Source organism: Lutjanus erythropterus, chromosome 13, assembly GCF_056507025.1.
Source record: "Lutjanus erythropterus isolate fLutEry1 chromosome 13, fLutEry1.hap2, whole genome shotgun sequence".
NCBI classification, from domain to species: domain Eukaryota; kingdom Metazoa; phylum Chordata; class Actinopteri; order Lutjaniformes; family Lutjanidae; genus Lutjanus; species Lutjanus erythropterus.
This window is the reverse complement of record NC_139329.1, coordinates 19,600,151-19,620,994: the sequence shown is the minus strand read 5'-3', so window position 1 is coordinate 19,620,994 and position 20,844 is coordinate 19,600,151. Positions and strand designations below refer to the sequence as shown.

The 20,844-nt window shown below is 39.6% G+C and overlaps 1 protein-coding gene across 1 annotated transcript; it reads left to right on the top strand.

Annotated features, from left to right (window-relative positions):
* The first annotated feature begins 1,466 nt into the window (after positions 1 to 1,466).
* elapor2a (endosome-lysosome associated apoptosis and autophagy regulator family member 2a) lies at positions 1,467 to 19,948 on the top strand. The gene is made up of 22 exons (XM_084734337.1): positions 1,467 to 1,756; positions 4,036 to 4,156; positions 7,425 to 7,614; positions 7,696 to 7,843; positions 8,765 to 8,854; positions 10,380 to 10,485; positions 10,590 to 10,742; positions 12,151 to 12,239; positions 12,332 to 12,512; positions 12,620 to 12,748; positions 13,841 to 13,931; positions 14,030 to 14,126; positions 14,208 to 14,345; positions 15,662 to 15,925; positions 16,030 to 16,203; positions 16,302 to 16,488; positions 17,108 to 17,204; positions 17,295 to 17,396; positions 17,487 to 17,613; positions 17,992 to 18,170; positions 18,948 to 19,116; positions 19,219 to 19,948. Exons 1-22 carry the CDS (start codon positions 1,661 to 1,663, stop codon positions 19,285 to 19,287), a joined length of 2,997 nt encoding a protein of 998 aa, XP_084590463.1. The 5' UTR covers positions 1,467 to 1,660; the 3' UTR covers positions 19,288 to 19,948.
* The last annotated feature ends 896 nt before the right edge of the window (positions 19,949 to 20,844 follow it).

Here is a 20,844-nt window from a genome sequence, read left to right as displayed (position 1 = left end):
TCAACTATTCACACCCAACCACGTCCATGAGGCATAAAACTGACCTCTCTTAAGCTACTTTGCCCTTCTCTAACAGGGTGCAGCACCAGGTCCTGGACTACTTTGTGCTCACTTAGTCAGTGAGTCATTTATGTCTATAAAAATCACTCAATTGTGGCATCAAAATACAGACTGAATGTCGTCATTATAGCCAGATAAATAACACTAAACAGGTCTAGAGTATGTGATCCACCTTGCAGTAATGATGAACAGTTGCAGAGCTTGGCCTCCCTCTGGTGGTCAGAGATGTGGATTACAATGGAAACGATTTAAGAACAATATGCTGCTTTTAACCCGAGGCTGTTTTTTTTAAAGATAAGGACAAGATGCCGCTGTGTCATTTTAAAATGTCTGTTCTCGCAGCGACATCAACCTAAATAAATCTTCAACAATATCCTGGATAAAAACTGTAAACCTGCCTGCGTCGTTTAGTTTCATAATATTTTTAACTTAAATATATAGCGTACAAACTATGTTGCGCAGCATTTTTTTTATTGTTTGTCACGATACCTACAGGACAACAAAACATTATTTTTTCCTGAGCGACGTCATAGGAGCGTCAGAGCCGGTGGTTAAAGGCGCACACACAGCTACGTCAAGTCAGCAGAAAATACCAGACGTGTTGCTTTTCTGCCTTCAAATTAAAGTAACTAAAAATCACAAAATGGTTCACATTTAGGAAAATATAGGCTTTATTGCACAAAATGAGAAACTGTTTTGCACGTTAACAAATTATATCACAAATATTTCAAAATATAAGGCACGTTCTGGCTTAACTTGATTTTTGTTGCTGGGTTATAGACTTCTTTTTATTATTATTATTATTATTATTATTATTATTATTATTATTATTATTATTATTATTATTTGTTATCTTCTTATATTGCTGCTAATATTTATTTTTTTGTGCAATACACCATACCCCCCCTTGTGCAATCTGCCTCTTCAAGGCAACATAGTTTACAGTAAAATATTGTAAATAGTCTCGTGTACAGTCCTGTACTTAGTACTTATATTTTTATTTCTTAGACTTTATTTTTTTAATTCTGATAGGTATTTACATATTTTCTACTTTTATCTTAATATTTTATAATACTTATTGTCATTTTTTTCTGTCTGTATTGCTGAGCTGCTGTAACAAGCGAATTTCCCCGGTGTGGGATCAATAAAGTTTTATCTTATCTTATCTTTCGATTGTCTAAAAAGTAAAAAAGACATCCTGAAAGAGGACGTTCATACCGCTGTAAAAAAATAAAAAAAGAAGAAAAAAAGAAAAAAGAGGAAGAAAGAAGAAGAAGAAGAACTTCTGCTGTTGAGGTCATGTGTTTCCTGTCATCAGCGGAGGTCTGCAGCCAGGTACTCGTGGAGCTTGGTTTTTACTTTGAAAACCTTCAGCGGAAGTGGTCTTTTATTCTGCGGATCTTGATGGTGATGAGGCAGCCCTGGAGCGCACAGTCTGAGGATAATCGCAGGTGGTGAGGGTTACAATCTGCCGACAAGAGGCGACACTAGCAGGTGTCGATTTGTATCCGAGCAGACATTCATCTGTCTCAGGTTTATGGTGCAGTTCTCTCTCCTGGATCGAGCTCATTATTTTTTTTCTCGCCCTCGATGATCCACAATGCGGTCCTCGGCTTGGTTCGTCGCCAGTTGCGCTCTCATCCTCTGCACGCTCCGGCTGATTGACGGGGCCAAAGGACAGCGGCAGTGTAGTGAGGTGAGAGATGCCACAGACGATCAATAACCCTTCATCTTATTTCATTGCCACTGCTTTTACTGTTAGAGCTTCTACCCTGAAGGGCAATTAGAAAAAAAGACGCACTGATTGGGCAGCTATGTTTGCTGGCAGTGAGGAGGTAATCCAGCAATCAAATACGATTAAAAATTGATGACACATTTCCGGGTTTAAAGACATTCCTTCATCATCATTTGTAGGGGAAAATGCACCTTAAATTCTTTTTTCTTTGCGATAAGATGAAGTTTGAGCAGCATGGAAGAGCATGGATCAGTGAAGAGCTCTGGTGTGTGTTGAACTTCAGGCTGTTATCAGTTTCCTGCATGAACTGGCCTTTCCTTCCCTCTGGTCTGGGTCAGCTCAACACCTCCTCAGCCCTGACTGGCAACACAGTCACACACTCGGTGCCAAGATAGAAGAGCAACATTCCTCCAAGATATTGTCCCAATCTCTGTTTTCACTCTGGCACAGAGATTACTGCAGCTCCATAGTTAAGACCTGTGATGGTGCTAAAATCAGCTCTTGACTGAGATGACAATATATGTATATGGTATCTTGATTTGTCATTGGGTTCTCTCAGTCTCATGAAATGCATCCAGGAATACAGGCTCTCATGCGAAATTATGGTGTGACATGAGTATTGAAAGTCTGCCATATCAGTGATTGAGCACAGCTCTTGTAGGAGTCACGAGAGATAATGAGTGCAACAGAGTTCGGAAGACTATTCTTAGTACACTTTTCATGTCTTGAATCACTGCAGCTATAATGTTAAACTAGAGCTGCAAGATGGTAAAGAAAAAAAATCATAATGTGATTATTTTGACAGATATTGTGATATGATTCACAGTTAGTGGAAATGACAGTTTTTGTATCTCAATTTTAATTTTCACTGGGCCTGCAATAACTAGTTGTTTAATTAACCGTCAGCTATTTTGATGATTGATCTCTTTTTTTGTGTGTGTTTTTTTAAAAGAAAATTCAGAAAATTCTCTGATTTCAGACTCTTAAATGTGATTATTTTCTTGTTTCTTTACTCCTCCTTGACAGTAAACAGAACGTCTTTGGATTGTGGACAATGGAGATGCAACAATCCCTCAAAAGTGTTAAACAATTATAACAAAATCATGAAATAGAGGCAAGACTGTTTCCAATTAATAAATTGTAAACTAAACTTGATTGCCGAAAATGATATCAGGGCACTGAAACAGTAAACATTAACTGGTATTTTTAATAATTCTAAACAACAATCAATAAAAAGCACACAGAGAAAAATATATGTATATGTTTAACCTGAATTAAGAAAAACAAATTTACATAAAATGCTGCCTATAAAGCAAACATATAAAAACAAGCATCATCAAATATACTGATATTGATATAGACTGATATATGTAGCTTTGACAGACCAATATGGGCCCGATAATATTGATCAACCAATATTTTGGTTGGTTTAAATCTTGAATCACTGCAGCTATAATGTTAAAACACTGAGTTTGGTGTACAATTATGCTCGATTCTGCCTCTTTTCTCTCATCGTTTATTGTCAGTGTGACTGAGCTTTATCATGCGGCCAACAAACAGCAGTGAAAATCACTCCCCACACACACACACTCACACACAATATCCTACATGCGCTGCTGTGGTGTCAAAATCTGGTTTGGCTCAAGGAGCAACATTATGTAAACTGTCAGAAATTAGGCCACCCTCCTCTGTAGACACAAAGACAGTGAGAAGAAGCTCTGTGGAGGCGAGGAGCTAGTGGTTGTCACTCCAGACCCCAGATTAAAACCACAACATGTGATTATCAAATGTATTAATGTTCATCCTGCAAATGTAAAAAAATAAAAAGCCTTGTAAAACGCCTCTGCCTGTTTTAATAGCAGCCCACCGCTGCCATTGCCCCTGTTCCCATCGCCGTGGAGATGGTATGTTGTGTATCCAGGGCAGAAGAGTGGCTTGAGAGATAACGCTGTAACAGGCGGTCATGCTCTGTAAGCCTGGGCAGCTGGATGTGGAAGTTAATTTCAGTGTTGGTTGCTAATGTAATGCAGCAGCAGCGCCATCCATGTAGTCTGCTCTGATTTGCAAACCATTCTCACCCAGAATACGATGACTCAGGGCTCTTGATTTGGGTGGAGGCTTCTTGTGGTGTGATGTTTACTGACCTGCTTCTGGCCTATATTTGCTCATTGTGTGGGTCAGAGACTGTCATGGCGACTGATTTTTTATGCAGATGTTATGTGTGTGTGTGTAATTTGCAGATGGACTACTACTATGAGTACACAGAGTGTGACAGCACAGGGTCACGGTGGAGAGTGGCCATCCCACAGAGCCCCGGGGCCTGCGCTGGACTACCAGAGCCAGTACGCGGCACGGAGTGCAGTAAGTATATGCGTGAGTGTGTGTAAGAGAGACAAAGTTGATGTGTCAGTCTCACTGTCTTATCAGTAGCCTGGAATTTCCACCACAACAACCTGATAAACCCTGTTTGGATACCGTCCAACTACCCACAGTGCCACAGTGAGTCAATGATCTCAGAGCAAAACATTGTCACAGAGTGGCTGCTGGCGTACTTTAATATCCACATCATTAAAGAATAGTTTGTATTATTTGATGTGGAGTTACTTACTAATATTCTGTGTTTCACCTACAGTAGAATCCAGGCAACATGCCACCAGTTTGGAGAAGCAGAAAGGGACACCAGCAGCACAGAAGTTAAGCAATGAACTGCTGAGGACAAGGTGGGCAGCAAAAGGTATTTTAACTACTTAAAAAAGGTCCACCTAAAAGTGAATTCAATTTAAGTGTGCACTGTATTTAGAATGTTTCATCTGCTTTACTTTACCATCAGACATCTCTGATGAGAAACCATTGTTGTATACAGTAAGACAAATATCGCTCTCTCCAGACTCCTCGCAGTTCACAGGAGTTGCTGGTCTTCTGCTGCCTCGATCTGTTTATTTGTTTCTCTTATTGTCTGACTTCACTGTTTTAAAAGAACAGTTCACTTTCATCAAAGCCAGACAATAGCACAAGCAAACAGATTGAGGCAGTGGTAGACCAGCAACTTCTGTGTTCTGTGAGGTAAAATTAATGTTTCCCCTACTGAGTTTGGTTGGTTTGAAGAGAGTTATATTTGGCTCATCCAAGGGTGGTTTCTCACCAGAAAAGGCTTATTGGGTGGACCTTTTTTAAGTGGCTGAAGTACCTTTTGTTGCTGACTCTGTTCACAGCTTGCTTAGTTTCCTTGCCGATTTAGATTGTAAAAAGTATTGAAATATTGCTGCTTTTTTCAATGCGATGTGTCTAAAACAATACAATATTTGTTGATTATAATAAGCAAAACCAGACAGTGTTTAGTGACTGTTTCTGTACCAGCACTGTGTGCAGGTTGAACAAAAAAAAAAAGATTTTGCACGCCCCAGCCCATGATATCAAAAGAGGTATAGAATATTGTTTTTTATTTTTTTTATTTCTATTTTACCAAAGTTTTAAATTCTGGTATAGTGCAGGTACTCCTCTCTGCTTCTCCAAACTAGGGATGTGCTGACCGGCATCTACCGTAGGTAATACACTGACTAAGTACCACATACAACCCCACATAGATAATCTGAACTATCCCTTTAATGGGCCGTGTCGTTCCTCATAATAATTGTATGCAGTGACTGGTGTTTCACATCAACATTTTGTCAGGAAATCTGCAGAGTTGGTGCTTTTGAATGGACACACATATTCAGAGGTCACTTTAGGTAATTATTACAGTATCTGTCAGTGCTAATGTTTGTCTTTGAAAACAGATCTGCTAAGTAAAAGGTGAGTCATGGGGAGTGTTAAATGCTTCTTTTTGTTGCGAGTTAGGGTACTCACAGGCCTTATCTCAGTCTTATCAGGATGGAGCCAGGAAGACAGACTTTAATTGTGTAAAAAGCAGACTAATGCACAACAGGGTGGCCATGCAAGTTTGTTGTTTGTGAGACACCCCTTGAACAGGTTTGCCCTGTGCTGTTGCAACACTGCTTCACTAATGGCAGAATTGAGATCATCACTGATGAAATCTGTGTGTGAGATAATTGTGCAGCCTGAAAGGTCACTTGCAGAACAGGTGCATAATAATAGCCAGTTAGTGTTTACTAACATGAATATTTTACATATGTATTAACAGCATGAAATGGAAACTATTATCATTGTAATAATGGGTTATTATGAGGTGAAATAGCTTGTCCTGAGGAATGTTAATGTACGTTCATTGTAGTGTTAAACACCAACAAAATGAAGAGTTCCTTCCACGGTGCTTGCAGCTGTTTGCATGTTCATGTTGCATTCCTCTGGAAAGGTTAGACTCTTAACACCTTTTGTCATTTTGACTTTTTTCTGTTTCCTTCTTCCTGTTCAGGCTCCTAAGAAATTCAGTGAAAGAACAAAAGACATTTGTTACCTCATAGCAAATGGAAAAATGTTGTTCGTTATGTGTGTTTTACACTTAAAACATGAGTGTGGGGAGCTGGAGAGAGAGTCTGTGCCATAACTGTACAAAAAAGCAAATCAATTTAACATCATCCAGTATGTTTAAGAGGTGCTGAATAATTTACACATTATCATCTCATGTGTTTTATTGACACAATATCACACACAAGTAATTCTTTAAAATAATTTTGACTGCAAGTAAGAAAACCAAAACTAGAAAATAGTTACAGCCTAAAGCACCTATATTATAAGACTTAATTGAAATGGTCAAGGACGTTTATGTAATGAAGAAAAAAAAAAAAAATTACTTAAAGCTGCAAGTAAGGAGATTCTAGTCATTTTGGACCAAATGGATACAATAAACACAATACAATTTTATTTCAGATTGCTTTTCTTGGGTGTAAATATTGTGGCAAAATAATTTCCCTATTCGTCATCTAAAGAAAATTAATGAAAGCTGTAAAGAAATATTCATCATTTATTTAGTTTTTTTGTTTGTTTTTGTTTCTTTTGTATAATATGCTTGATTTTGAATATAGTTGACTGTTTTACCTTGTTTTGCACCTGCTGTCTTTTGTAATTTGTGATTATATTTCCAAAAATATCTGAGAGTAATGATGAAAAAAGCCTGATTTTTTAAATACAATGATTTCTGAAAGTCTCTCAATAAAAAAAAAAAAATCACTATAAATATCACAGTTACCATCAATACCACAGTACTGTAACATCTCTCCTTAAATCACACCAACAAGCACTCACTGTTTTGCACACACCTTACTTGCTCTCATATGCAGTGTGCTACACAAATTGCATACCTACACACTTTTTTTTTTTTTTGCATGGTTTGCTTTGATGCATAAAGAAGCATCACAATAGCATTTGACCAGATCAGGTATGAGGAAGAGCTGACGCTGTCAAAACTTTGGCAGGAGCCGAAGACACGATGGCTCAGTGGAAAAAAAAGTGCAGAGGCAGACACAGTGTGTAACAGGATGTAAGGATCAAGTTCCCTCATCACTGGGGCTGCACTGTGCTAAATGCAGCAGTGATTCGTATGACAACTTCCCTGTCCTTTCAGTCTGTGTGATTTTATATCAGGTGTATGATTTTTGCAAAATAATGAAAAGAAGGTTTGCGAAATGACTTATTTAGTATTCTTTCTCTTCCCTCTCTCTGTGTCCTCCAGCCTTCTCATGCGAGGCTGGGGAGTTCCTGGAGATGTCGGCTCAGGAGTGTACCCAGTGTGCAGCTGGAAGCTACTCCCTAGGTAGTGGTATCCGCTTTGACCAATGGGATTCCATGCCTGCTGGATTCAGTAGCCTGGCAACCTCACTGGAAAACAGTCCCCACGGAGAAGGCAGGCTCACCTGCAACAGGTGTGTGAGTAGGATGCAAGAAAAACTGAAAGCTGGATTGTAAATAAGTGTAAAATTAATTTAATATATTTTACCTTGCAGTTCTTCCTGGGTGCCTCAAGGAAACTACCTGGAGTCCAACAGGGATGAATGCACGGTCTCTCTCATCTATGCTGTCCATCTGAAGAAACAGGGCTCTATCAGCTTTGAGTACCAGTATCCGGACAAGAACCTGCTGTTTGAGTTCTTTGTGAGTCTCAAACGCTCATTTTACTTCAGGGAAAATTATATCGATCCATCTATTTAAGTGGATGCTGAGTGTGTGCACTGGCAGTAAAATGTTTTCATACACTCTGGGGAGTACTTCAGGGCGTCTTTTGTTAAATCTCAAGCGATTTACTCATCATAAATGGCCTAAAAGGTCATGAGTACAATGCTAATGTTAAAGGAAGAATGAAAAATCAAATTAGAAATGGCCCCAAATAATGATCATTTTATCTAGGGGCATGAATCACAGATGAATCATGAATCTCTGTTAAAACTGTGATTCCTCAGTGTAACAACAGCTCTTTTGTTGTGAGCAGACATTTACGGCACATGACAACTGTTGGTTGCCTAAATGTGCTCCAGGAAACACCTAAATCACTGTATTTAAGAGTCTATTAAACAGCATTTTTCACAACAGGCGTACTGACACGTCAAAGCAGGGACAGCAATAACATTATTAATGGCCTCGTTCCATTTGGGTGCACCAGTTTCAGGTCCTTTTGCATGCTGGCTTCACTGACATGGCCTACTGCTGGGACATTTACATAAACCAGAGGCATAATTAACATTATTAGCTGCACCTGTGCTTTTGCTGCCATGGTAAGTCTGATGATGAGACTCTTAATCAGTGCTTAATTGAAGGCAGGTGTTTTTTTGTTTGTTTTTTTACATCAATTTCCATTATGAAAAGCAGATGTGTTGCTTATATTTCAATAAAATTGCCTCTACAGACAATAAAAATATGCCCCACAAAAATTTGAGACAGATAAAAAGTCGCTTATATATTTTGTCCTGTGTATTAGAGCATGAGTGTATATATAATAAATGTTGCAGTTCTAAAACTCTACCTTTTAAAAGAGGTGAGAGTTTCAGCTGATGAACGCTCATGATTTGTGTGTTTTAGATCCAGAACGACCAGTGTCAGGAGATGGATCAGTCTGCTGATACCAAGTGGCTCAAGCTCACCAATCATGGCGAATGGGCGACCCATACGGTGAGTGTTTCATCCTGTGAGACCAACAGTAGCCACAGAGGACCAATCTTTGGCACCCGGCCTTGGTCTTTGAAATAAATGTGTTGAGCCCAGGCTGAGCTGCACGAAATGGGTGGATACAAGCAGGAAGCGTGTTAATACACAGAGAGCGGCCGGCATCACTTATTGTTGTTGCCAGTATTTTTCCAGTCACGCCGCATCTAGTTGTAATGTTGGGAGGAGTATTAATACAGTATGTGGATCTTCCTAACAGATGTTTTTTTTATTTAGCTTATGGTCAAGTTTAATGAAATGTGGTATTAGTTTCTGGTCTCAGTCAGCTAGATTGAACTTTACGGGTCCAATAAAATGTTTCCACAGTATAAGACTAATCTAGGCAAGTTTAGTTATTCAGTAAACATACATAGTGTGTATTATGGCAGCATAGTTTAGTGCCAGCTTAATTGACATGCTTTATACACCACTCAAATTAAATTTAATCGTTAAATTTTTATTATACCTATGATGCGCCTTGAACCCTTTTGAAGTAGAACATATTAATTCAGTCATATAACTTTATTCTCCCATGCATTAAAGCACCTTGCATTGCTGAAGTTAATGGTGAATATATACTACAGACTGTTGGACTGTTTAGATTTTAATTTGAGAATATTAATAGTGCAGTTTATTTCAGTTTATGAAAAGAATGCTCAGCTAAAGCAGGTGAGCTGATCTCTTTGACTGGGTTGCACTCAAAAAGATCAATTTAATCCAAGATTTGTCCTTATCAGAGTTTAGCAAAGCTACGTTTAAAATGAGTAAATATAGATTTAAGGTTAAACTGAGCTTTGCTGCACATTTAAAAACAAATCTCTGTTTAGTAAATGCAAGTTTAGTGATGTAAACTAAAATTAAATATAGTTTAATCAGTATGGAGATGCTTGCGTACTCAAATATAAATAAATAAATAAATAAATAAATAATTTTAATGCTGCTGTGACCTAAGTATAAAAGAGGGGGAAAACTGTTAACTTTTAGCTGCCATGCATTCCTTAACAAAACATTACATTGTTTGCAGGCTAATGCTAGGCTAGTTAGTCTGCTCATGATGGCTTGGCAGAGAATAATTTCTCATCTTTTTAGTAAGACTTGTTGGCCAAATTATTGAAGCAATATGGACAAATAATAAAAGATAAAAATGGACAGTGAAAGAAACTGTCTGGCAGGCATCCTGTTTTAAAAGATCCACTTGTTTGGAGTAATGTCAGGATTGGAGTTTGAAGTTTTACCAGAATTACATTTAATGTAGGCTTGGAGTAAAAACTGAACTATGGTGTAAAAAGAGAGGTTTAAATTTAATCTTTGGTAATTTTAAAAAGGTTTTAAAATTTGGTTCAATTTAATTTCAAAATAATCCATGATTTGGTCAGGTTAACTGAAGCTCCATAAAGCAAACCAACAAGAAGACTTTTTTCTTTTAACTCATGCGCTCACCCTGTTCATGCCACACCTTGGCTGATAACACATGAAATCATGTGTTTTATAGGTGAGCCTGAAATCTGGCACCAACATCCTGTACTGGAGGACAGGTGGAGTTCTGATGGGGACCAAAGTGGTGAAACCTGTTCTGCTGAAAAATGTTCAAATAGAAGGTCGGTAACAAATTTCCATCTTTTGCCCCGTCTTCTTGGTGTAATCAATGACAAATCGATATATGTACCTATGTGTTCTCAGCATCTGTTGTTCCTTCCACCAGGAGCGGCCTACACATCAGAGTGTTTCCCATGTAAGCCGGGGACGTTCAGCCATGTGCCAGGCTCCTCCATATGTAACCCGTGTCCTCGGGACACCTACTCTGGCCACGGCGCCAGCTCCTGCACCCCCTGTAACACCACCACTCAGTATGCAGGTAGGAACACACATGCTCAGCATTTCAAATCTACGCTATGTTTAATCTTTGAATACTGCACTGCTGTTTCATTATGTTGTTCCAGTGTAGTATAATTGTTATCAGTGCTGCTCACAGAAGCACATCACATGGCCACGACCACAAGAGAGCTTTTCTTGTTTTCAGCAACATTAGTCAAACTTTTGAAGAAGAAATGTGCCTGTTAGTTCAGCATGGAAATAATGTGGCAGGTATGCTCTCAATAGCAGCAGTAAAGCCAGTTCCATGCCATGAAAGTACATAACAATGCTCCATGGCACATAAACACCCCATCATATCAATTTATAATGGAGCATGTGACAAGTGACATTTAACAGGTGTGTTATTTAGTTGCACCACAGACACAACAACAGAAACAGCTCACCAGTATGGCATTTTTTTTTATAAATACTGTTAGTCAATTATCGGTCTGCCCTAAAATATGGAGATTTCCCACTTTTCTCTCTTTATTTTCATATTAAACAGACTATCTTTGGGTATGGTCTGACAAATCAAGACATTTAAAAACATCTCCTTTGACTGTGGAAAACCGTGATGGATATTTTTTGCTATTTTCTGACATTGCATCCGCAGATTAAACTCAAATCAAATTAAACAATCAGCTTTAGTTTTTGTTGTTATTTGGTAACAGATAATATATAAAACAGGTGCAAGTAAAAATTTCTATCAGGCAAGTAGATTTCTTTCCCGCTTGCCTGACTGGACATTGAACCATAATTTGATAGCTGAAAATCGACTGAAATGAAACATTTTATTGTGATAAATTTTTCAGCTCCATCTCCCAGCCCTAGTAGATGTTCTCAGTTATAATCACAGAAATCTGGCTGAGTGACCTGACAGTTTTCCACTCAGTTCTGCTATTTTAACCTGGTCTGATGAAATGATTTTCTCTACTGCAGTTTGCCTTTGATACTGTGAATGCCTGTCCTGTTTAATAGAGTCACCAAGACTGAAGTGACTGTGGCAAGACTAAAGTATTCAGAACATATTACATATTTAGTTCAGTACACCTCTTTATGCATATTGAATGACCCCTTTGCTTCACTGCTGTGTTTTGAGGAGCCTCCTGCTGAAATGGCCTTCTTAAAGAGCACATTATTCTTTCTATTCCTCTATTATTTCTCATCTCCATTCGGATCTTGCATCACATCTCACTGTTTGCTTTATTGTCCTGTATTTCAACTAAATGGTTCCCATTTGGATGTTTGTGTTTTTATGATTTAACTTGATGTCTTTAATGCTTTACAATGTCTTTGAGAAAGATTATTATTTATTATGGTTCTACAGTAGTTTCGGGATTCTGGGTAAATTCTGAAATTTATTCTGCAAGTTTTTTATTTTCTCTTATCATGACTTTTTCTTTTCCAAGCTGAGGGATCTGGTGTGTGTAGAGAGAGACCTCCATGTTCCAAGAAGGACTATTTCCAGATCCACACAGCGTGTGACCACGAAGGCAAGGTGAGAGAAAAGGGGCCGCCTCTAGATTGAGAAGTTCCCATTCTGAACCTAGGTTTCCGATCTGTTCCATCACCCCCTTCATCTAATTTCAGACGCAGGTCATGTATAAGTGGATCGAACCTAAGATCTGCCTGGAGGGTGTGACTGGAGCTGAGCCGCTGCCTCCGAGTGGAGAACGAGAGCCCTGCCCCCCCTGTAACCCTGGTTTCTATAACAATGACACAGCCACCTGCTCACCGTGCCCACCTGGGACCTATTCTGATGGGATGAAACGTACTGAGAACTGTTGATTAGTATTGTATTTCTCACTGCCATTTTTCTTCACCTTTGTTTTTGCTCCATCTGTGTCCTAATTGTTTTTGTTTGTATTCTTCCTGCAGCATGTAAGCAGTGCCTGGCAGGCACTGAGCCCACCCTGGGTTATGAGTATAAATGGTGGAATATTCTTCCCGCAAACATGAAGACCTCGTGTTTCAATGTGGGAAACTCCAAATGTGACAGTATGAATGGTGGGTGCATTTTGTACATCTGTATCTCTCTAATCACTGATGATATATCTATTTCCTGTCATAAAAGCACCAAAAGATGTGTTCCTCAAAAGTACTGCATGAGAAATGAGAGCAGTACTGAGGTGAGAAATGAATTAAGAAACAACTGTGAGTGTGACAGTGTGCATCTACACGCTGGTATTGCAGCTCACTGGGAGAAACAGACACAATGTTTTTAATACAAAACCAGGAGAAATTGCCAAATTTTCAAGAGTGGATAAATAATTAAGAATTTGTCTAGCACAAAGACCAGTAACAGGAGGAAATGGCAAACACAGACCTCCAAAGCACACCTATTAGGATGTTATATCTTGGACTGTTTCTTGGTTGGTTGCCTGTCAACCTCACAAAATACTCCAGCACATAGTCCCTTGTAAAACCAAGTGTTGACTGTTGACTTACTTTGCTTTATGCGAAGCTAAGCTAACTAGCTAGTGGCTGTAGTCAGGGGTGGAATGTAACCAAGTAGATTTACTCAAGTACTGTGCAAGCTAAATACAAACTGCAACTGTATACTTGTATTCCACTTTATCTCAGATGGAAATCTTGTAAATTTTACTCTGCTACATTTGTCCTACAGATGAGTTACTAGTTACCTTTCAAACAATTTGTCATACACCTCCTTTCCAGTGAAAACCATGTATCTTCAATGTGGTGATTTTTAATGTTTATAATAAATTGAAGCAATAATGTACCTTTATGGGTTGAAAAAATTATCTTGCTGAGGCTAAATCAGCTATTTTTAAACCATCTCTTCTCTTCTCTGCTGAAAACTGCACTGTCACAAAGCTGAAAACAGGGCTGTTTTTCTGAGTACATGAAATGGGGACGTTACCTTACTGAAGTAAAGGATCTTAACATTTCTTGCGTCAATAGCTGTAGTCTCATATTTATTGTATGCATGTGTTGATGGAATTGATTGCAAAAAAGAGAATTAGCGCATTTCCCAAAATGTAGAACTACTATTGATCAAGGTTAATTCAGTGAATATGATCTGAATGTATATATTTCTTCAAATAGTAAAGTAATGTAGTTATTCTTCCTGTCCTGTAGGCTGGGAGGTGGCAGGTGATCATATCCAGAGTGGAGCGGGAAGCTCAGATAATGATTACCTCATCCTAAACATCCATGTCCCTGGCTTCAAGTAAGTGCAGTCAGTGTCTTTCAGTCTCACTCATCACTGAGCTGTTTGTTTTTGTTGTGACTAACTCTGAATTCCTCCCCATTTGCATCTGCCATCAGGCTCCCTACATCCAGCCCTTCTGGGACAGAATTTGGTCGCATCACATTTGAATTTGAAACCGTCTGCGCAGCTGACTGCGTGCTCTACTTCATGATGGTGAGAATAGCTCCTGACAAATGTTTGCTGCTACATGTTTATTACACAGGACTAGGTGAATGAGATGAATGTGTTCTTCAGGATGTAAACAGGAAGAGCACTACGGTGGTGGAGTCGTGGGAGAGAACGAAAACAAGACAGTCGTACACACATGTCATGACAAAGAACGCCTCTGTTTCCTATACGTGGGCTTTCCAGAGAACTAACCAACCTTCAGAAGTAAGTATGAGTTAATCAGTTAACTATCACATGTATGATTGCATTCTGGTTCATAAATGAGATGGCAGCAAAATACTGTGAACATATTGTGTTTTATCATGTTTTGAAAACATGATTTCAGCTAAGGACAAAGAATGTATCCTCCAAATGTGGCAGCTGTCAGACTCCTCCCAGTCTAAGGACATTATGTAAGCTAAGAAGAATAAACACAAGCATCGACATTGTCTTGTCTTCATAGCGGGCTTAGAGAGATTGGGATTTTTTTTGGAACTGTTAACTGTTGACTGTCACAAATGTGAATGCTTAGGGACAAACCTGTATTGGCCACTTGTTCGTTCAAACAATCAGGAAACCTGATTTGAGCCTTCATACTCATTATCTTATGTCCAGAAACAAGAAATCCCTGAACAAACAACAACTGGGACAGCATTTAGTCTTGTAAATCCACTCCACACTTGGTACACCTAACACTCCCTTCTGTTGGGTATTGAAGATAAATACTGAGGTTGTGTTTGTGTTTAAACATAACTGCAGTTCAAACAGACTACTTGATCTCTGTGCTTAATTTAGTACCTTACACAATGCACAGCCATCAGAGACAATATGTTTTTTAGGGTAGGGCATCCAGTCTAAAAGCCTCCAACTTCAGTAGCAGAGAAATCATTACCTGGATTGCAGGAATTTGTGCATCTTGTATAAAGCCAGTACTATATGAGCCTGTTCAGACCTGGTATTAACATGCGTCCTTGATGATCCAGTCACAAATGATCAGCTCTGTGTACGCCGATTCACACCTGGCGTTACAATACCTCTCCAGATGTGATCTCTATATGCAAAAAAACACAAGGATTGTTTTGTTGGTTGAATGTCCGTTACTCCATTTGGTTGTTCAATATGAAGATTGACTGCTTTTTTCTTTTTTTAATTCAGCACCACACTAGACTCCTGTATCAGCCCACAATGAGCTTCATATTTTACCTGAGCTGTCAGCCGCCTGACAGGAGAAATGCTCTGGGGTGCGCTGGGATTTTAGACCTGAACTGTGCACAGCAGCAGCACGCACAGTTCACTTTTCTGACTATGTGGAGATCTGATGTTTTGACAGCCGAGATGATGAAGGAGTGCATTAATAACAGAGAAGGTGTATTCCAGTGCACCACTGAGCATCTCTCCTGTCTGCTCTTCTCACGTTTTTAAAAGGAAAAAACTCAACATAATGCATTTAATGCAGAAAATGGTTTGTTTTTATCTGTTAGCAACACACACTCTGAATTCTTTCATTCTCGACCTGTTTATCCTGTCTGGAACTCTCTCAGGTACGTAGGCGTGTCAACGATGTAGCGCGAATCTACTCCATCACAGTGAGTAATGCTGTTGATGGAGTGTCCTCTGGATGCCGGGCCTGTGCCCTGAGCACCCAACCCTCCAGCTCTACTTGTGTGCCCTGCCCTCCTGGACATTACATAGACACGAGCACCAGTCAGTGCACAGAGTGTCCACGTAACTCGCACCTCATCTTGCATGCGGCTCCGGGCCCAGACGCCTGCAAACCCTGTGGACCAGGCAGCCAGAGCGATAAGGTTTGTAGGTTTTGGGAAAGGAATGAAACTATTTTTTACAGTTAATTTATTCATATGGCACACAACAATGTGCCTATATTTATGTTTTTTTGTTTTTCTTACAGGACCACAGTTTATGTTACAGTGACTGTCACTTCACCCACACAGAGGGCAACGTCACTCTGACTTTTGATTTCAGTCTGCTTGGTTCTGTGGGGTCGCTGATGAATGGTCCAAGTTTCACCTCCAAAGGAACCAAGTACTTCCACCAGTTCAATATCAGCCTGTGTGGTGGACAGGTGTGAAGAGATGAAAACACATGCAGAAAATAGTGCTCCTTTAAAAGTGTGTTCGTGTATGCAATGCCTTTGCTGTTTGCTGTCTTTCTTTATTTAAGGGCCAGTTGGCAGTATGCACGGACAATGTGACAGACCTCTCCATCACAGACTCCCAGAGAGAGAAAGGCGAAGGAGCCAACACCGTCAAGACCTTCATCTGTCAGTCAACAATAATCCCAGCGAGCGGACGAGGCTTCCACACGGCGCTCTCCTCGCAGTCCATTAACCTGGCGGACACGTTTCTTGGTTAGTGAATGTAAAATGCAGACTGTGTATTGTGGTGAGCTGCATTTTGTATGTTTCCATATTGCTCCCTTTGCTTTTAAAGATGAAAAGAAAACATGGAAAGAAAAGCTCTGGCCATGTTTGTCCTTGAATGATACAGAGGAGAGAAAATCAAAGACGCATTAAAAGGATAGTTTGGATTATTTGGTGTAGGGTTGTATGATGTACTTGTTGATATTCAGTGAATTAACTACAGTAGTACATGCTGGCTGGCATGCCCCCAGTTTGGAGAAGCAGAGAGAGATAATATCACAAATAAACTAACTGATTGAGGTAGTGGCAGACAAGCAACTCTGCAAGGTAAAATGACTTTCCTATGGAGTTTGGTTGTTTTGGAGAAAGCAATATTTGTCTTGTATAACAATGGTTTCCTGTCAGAAAAGGTTGTCTGATGGCAGACTAAAGTGGTGAAAATATTCTAAATGTAACATACACTAGTGTACACTTTTTTGTTTTTAAAGCGATTCTGTGTTGCTTCTCCAAACTGAACACTGACTATTGATAAGCACCTCATACAACCCCACTTTAAACAATCTGACCTATCCCTTTAAACAAGTCTTTCTTTGTGGGTTATGAACAGGAGTGACAGTAGATAACACACTTGATGGAATAAGGGCGAGACCGGAGCTGTACCCCCAGACCTCCAAGAAAGTTCCTGACGTCAACTTCTACTACAGGTACTTCTATCATTTCAGATTTCTTATTTCAACCTGAAAAATGTAGCGCTCTAAGGTTCGGTCTTGCTTTCTGTGTTTTGCACCGGTTAGGTCCTTGGAGGCGACCTCATCTTGCGAGTCGGGTCGAAGCGCAGTGGTGACACTCCGCTGTAACCCAATGAAGAACACTAAAGGAGAGCTCTTAGTTCCCAGGTACTACAATCCCTGTCTAATATCACATGTAAGCTTTTATCTCTGCTGTGATGTGGTGGAGCAGTGACAGCTTGTGCTTGGTTATTACAGTCAGTGCCCTGCAGGAACATGTGATGGCTGCACCTTTCATTTCTTGTGGGAGAGCTCGGGAGCTTGCCCTACTTGCACAGAGAGAGACTACCATCAGATAGAGGGAGCTTGCAAGGGAAGACACCAGGTGTGTGTGTGGACATGGAGCTATTCCAACTACTGGGACGGATTTGTTTTGGTTTGTGAGTGAGGCACATTGGGTTTGAAATGAAACTATGTGCTTTCAGCTTTAATTTGAGCGTGTTTTACGAGTGGACTGTGTACAAATTATAGCCCCAAGTGTAAAACGGGTTGTGATTCCAACATTCATTCACACAAATATGGATGCAAATACTCTTAAAGCTGAAAGCTGGCACTCTAACGCTCTTTGTTTGTGAAAGGCGGTGGAGCAAAATGACAACAGTTAAAATCACTCCACTGTCCAAATACTTTCAGCCTGCACTGTGTGTGTGTGTTCACATTCACATTCTTATTTGATGCTACATTAGTGTATGTTCATCCTCAGGACCTGCTGTATGTGTGGACTGAGCCGAAGCTCTGTATAGGGGGCGTGACCCTGCCTGAAAAGAAAACATTGCTATGTGAGGGTGTGGAGTTCTGGATCCGGCTCGGCGCAGGACTCGGAGCTTTCACTGCAGTGCTGCTTGTCTCCCTCACCTGCTACTTCTGGAAGAAGAACAAAAGGTACAAATCCATTTTTTTCCATCTCTGTCTCCCTCTTCATTTCTCCAGGACTTCCTTCCTTTATTGCCTCTAAACTACCTCATTTTTTTTTATCCTTCTGCTGCTATCTTTCTCTTCCTCTTTCTGCCTCTTTCCTTCCTTCCCTTCCTGTCACACTTTTTCTCCTCCCATTGTCTTCCTCCTCACTGTCCATCTTTCCTTACTTATGGGAGTGTATTGCTGCCACCTCAGAATAAAGACTTTCAAAAACTCCTACCCCTGTGGGAGGAGAAATATTTTTAATGATGAGTGTGCTGTCATGCTGACAAGTGGTAACAACATATATAGTTTATTTTTATATCAAGAAAAATTCTGGTTAAGATAATATGTATGTTGTATTAAAGTGAAAATATCTCATCATAACATGAAAACCTCATAACATTTCAACATGATACTAATTTTTCTTTTCCTGGCATGTCAGGAATATGCTGCAGTACTACTTCTGTCTTCCGATCTTTTTTCTCTTGCTCCCTACTCCATATCACCATCTCTTTTCTTCCTTCATGCCTACCTAACTAATTTGTTTTCTTTTATGTCTCTCTCCTCCCTTTCCCACCTGCCTTCTTTCATTCCTAGTGTGTACCATATCTTCCTCTCCTCCGAACTCCCATTGTTTGATCCCTCCTGCCATTCTTTCCTTGTCACATCACAGTTTTTGTCAATATTCATGAGGAAAACATCATTCCTCCTCAGGTTTTTTCCCTGCAGTATTGATTCTATCGCTTGTCTCTCTGCTAGGTTGGAGTACAAGTACTCCCGCTTGGTGATGTCTGCCAATAAGGAGTGTGAGATGCCAGGAGCTGACAGCTGCGCTGTGATGGAGGGAGAGAACGAGGGAGACATGGAGGATGAAGTCGTGTATACAAAACCGTCTCTTCTTGGCAAACTCAAAGCCATAGCATCCAAGGTGAGAGTCGTGGCAGGATTTTACTTTTACAGTAAGAAAATCTCCCTCTGGGAAAAAAGTCTTTTCAACTACTGCAAAATTAATATTTGTTTTTAATTTTAGGGAAACGGAGAGAACTATGAACACGTGCAGCTAAACTCATCTCACTCAAAAGCATTGGTATGGAGCTAGAGAGGTGGTAAAGGAGTGATAGTGAGAGGGGAGAGATCGCACCCCCTCAAGAGACTTTCTACTGAACGACCCCTTTAACCAACCACCCCCTTTATGAGCTTTGGTACCTGGAATACCATCTGTGTGTAAATACACACACAAACACACACACACACACACACACACACACACATCATGCACCTAGGGCCAGGTTCAGAGAAGTCACACGATGAACACGGTGGCCTTACAGCTTGGTACGACAGAGCCGACCAACTCAAAGCGGAGTACTGTGAAGAAGCAGGTGTGTGTGATCGACACTTCCTGGTAATATTCTGATGTCAGAGAGGCTGTTAGAAGAGCTCAGGGTAAGACAAGGACCTATTTGATTGATGTTCTCTTTTGTTTATATTAATTTAAGTCTGTGTAGTGTCTTTAGACAGCCATCGGGATCAACATGGCGACTGTGTCCATATCCCAGAGACGTTTACACAGACTGACATATTGTGGCCACAGAAAGCCTCTATCTTCGCATCTGTTTGTTCTGTTGCTTAGTTGAAATTATTGTAATGAGGGGACGTGTTGTGCTGACTAATCGAAAATGAAGATGTCATATGCGATGAGGTGAGGTTGTGGTATTGACTGTCCATGTATGTCAAATAAATTATGATGTATTTATGTATAAGTGGATCCAGTTTGATTGATTCTCTTGTCTACCGATTGTTCTGAGATGAGCTTGGACACAGAGGGGTTTAAATAAATAAATGTCAAGAAATATAATTTAATTGTTCAGTAATTCTGAATGATCACTTGGTAAAACCTTGGCTTTTTTGGGAACTAAAAGTCCACTAATCAGTGCTGTAAATACATGTGAAGAAATATATTTTTGACCCTTTTTTGGCTCATGATAATGATTTGGCTTTTAAGTCAACTGTTACACAAAATGCCAACATCATACCCCATGTTACATTTATAAATAATGTGACAGTTTTTCCTTCAGTAAGATAATTTTCTATAATTACAAGATTTCTTCTTGTAATGACAAATGTTCACCTACAGTGGCAGAGATAATGGTCCCCTGTCATTATAACATCATCTTACATGACACTTTAATGGAGTTCTCCTCAAAGAAAAATCACAACTCACAGTGGTTTCTGCTCTCTGTAGAAAATTGCCCAAATAAATTCAACCAAGAACACTGCAAAACATGACAGGCACAAACCCCAATTCCAAAAACAATAGTCATTGCACGATATTCAATTGAATGCAAGTCAAAAAAGCTTTGCACATAATTGCTTCTGTTTTTATTTACATTTTACACAATGTCCCAACTTTTTGTTTGTGGAATAAAATGTCATTATTTTGTCACACATTGTGTAAATCAGCATTTTATTCCCAGTTTGTATAGCTAGTCTGTGATCAAACTGTTATTTAACTGAATTATTATTACTATACTCCTATCTTAAACTTAGTTCAGTTCGTCTGAGCTTTCATGAGGGCTGAGTGATGTTTATAATTCTGAGCTCATGTGTTGTCATTTTGTCAGTCAAAAATGATTTAACATGCAGTGTTATATATTTA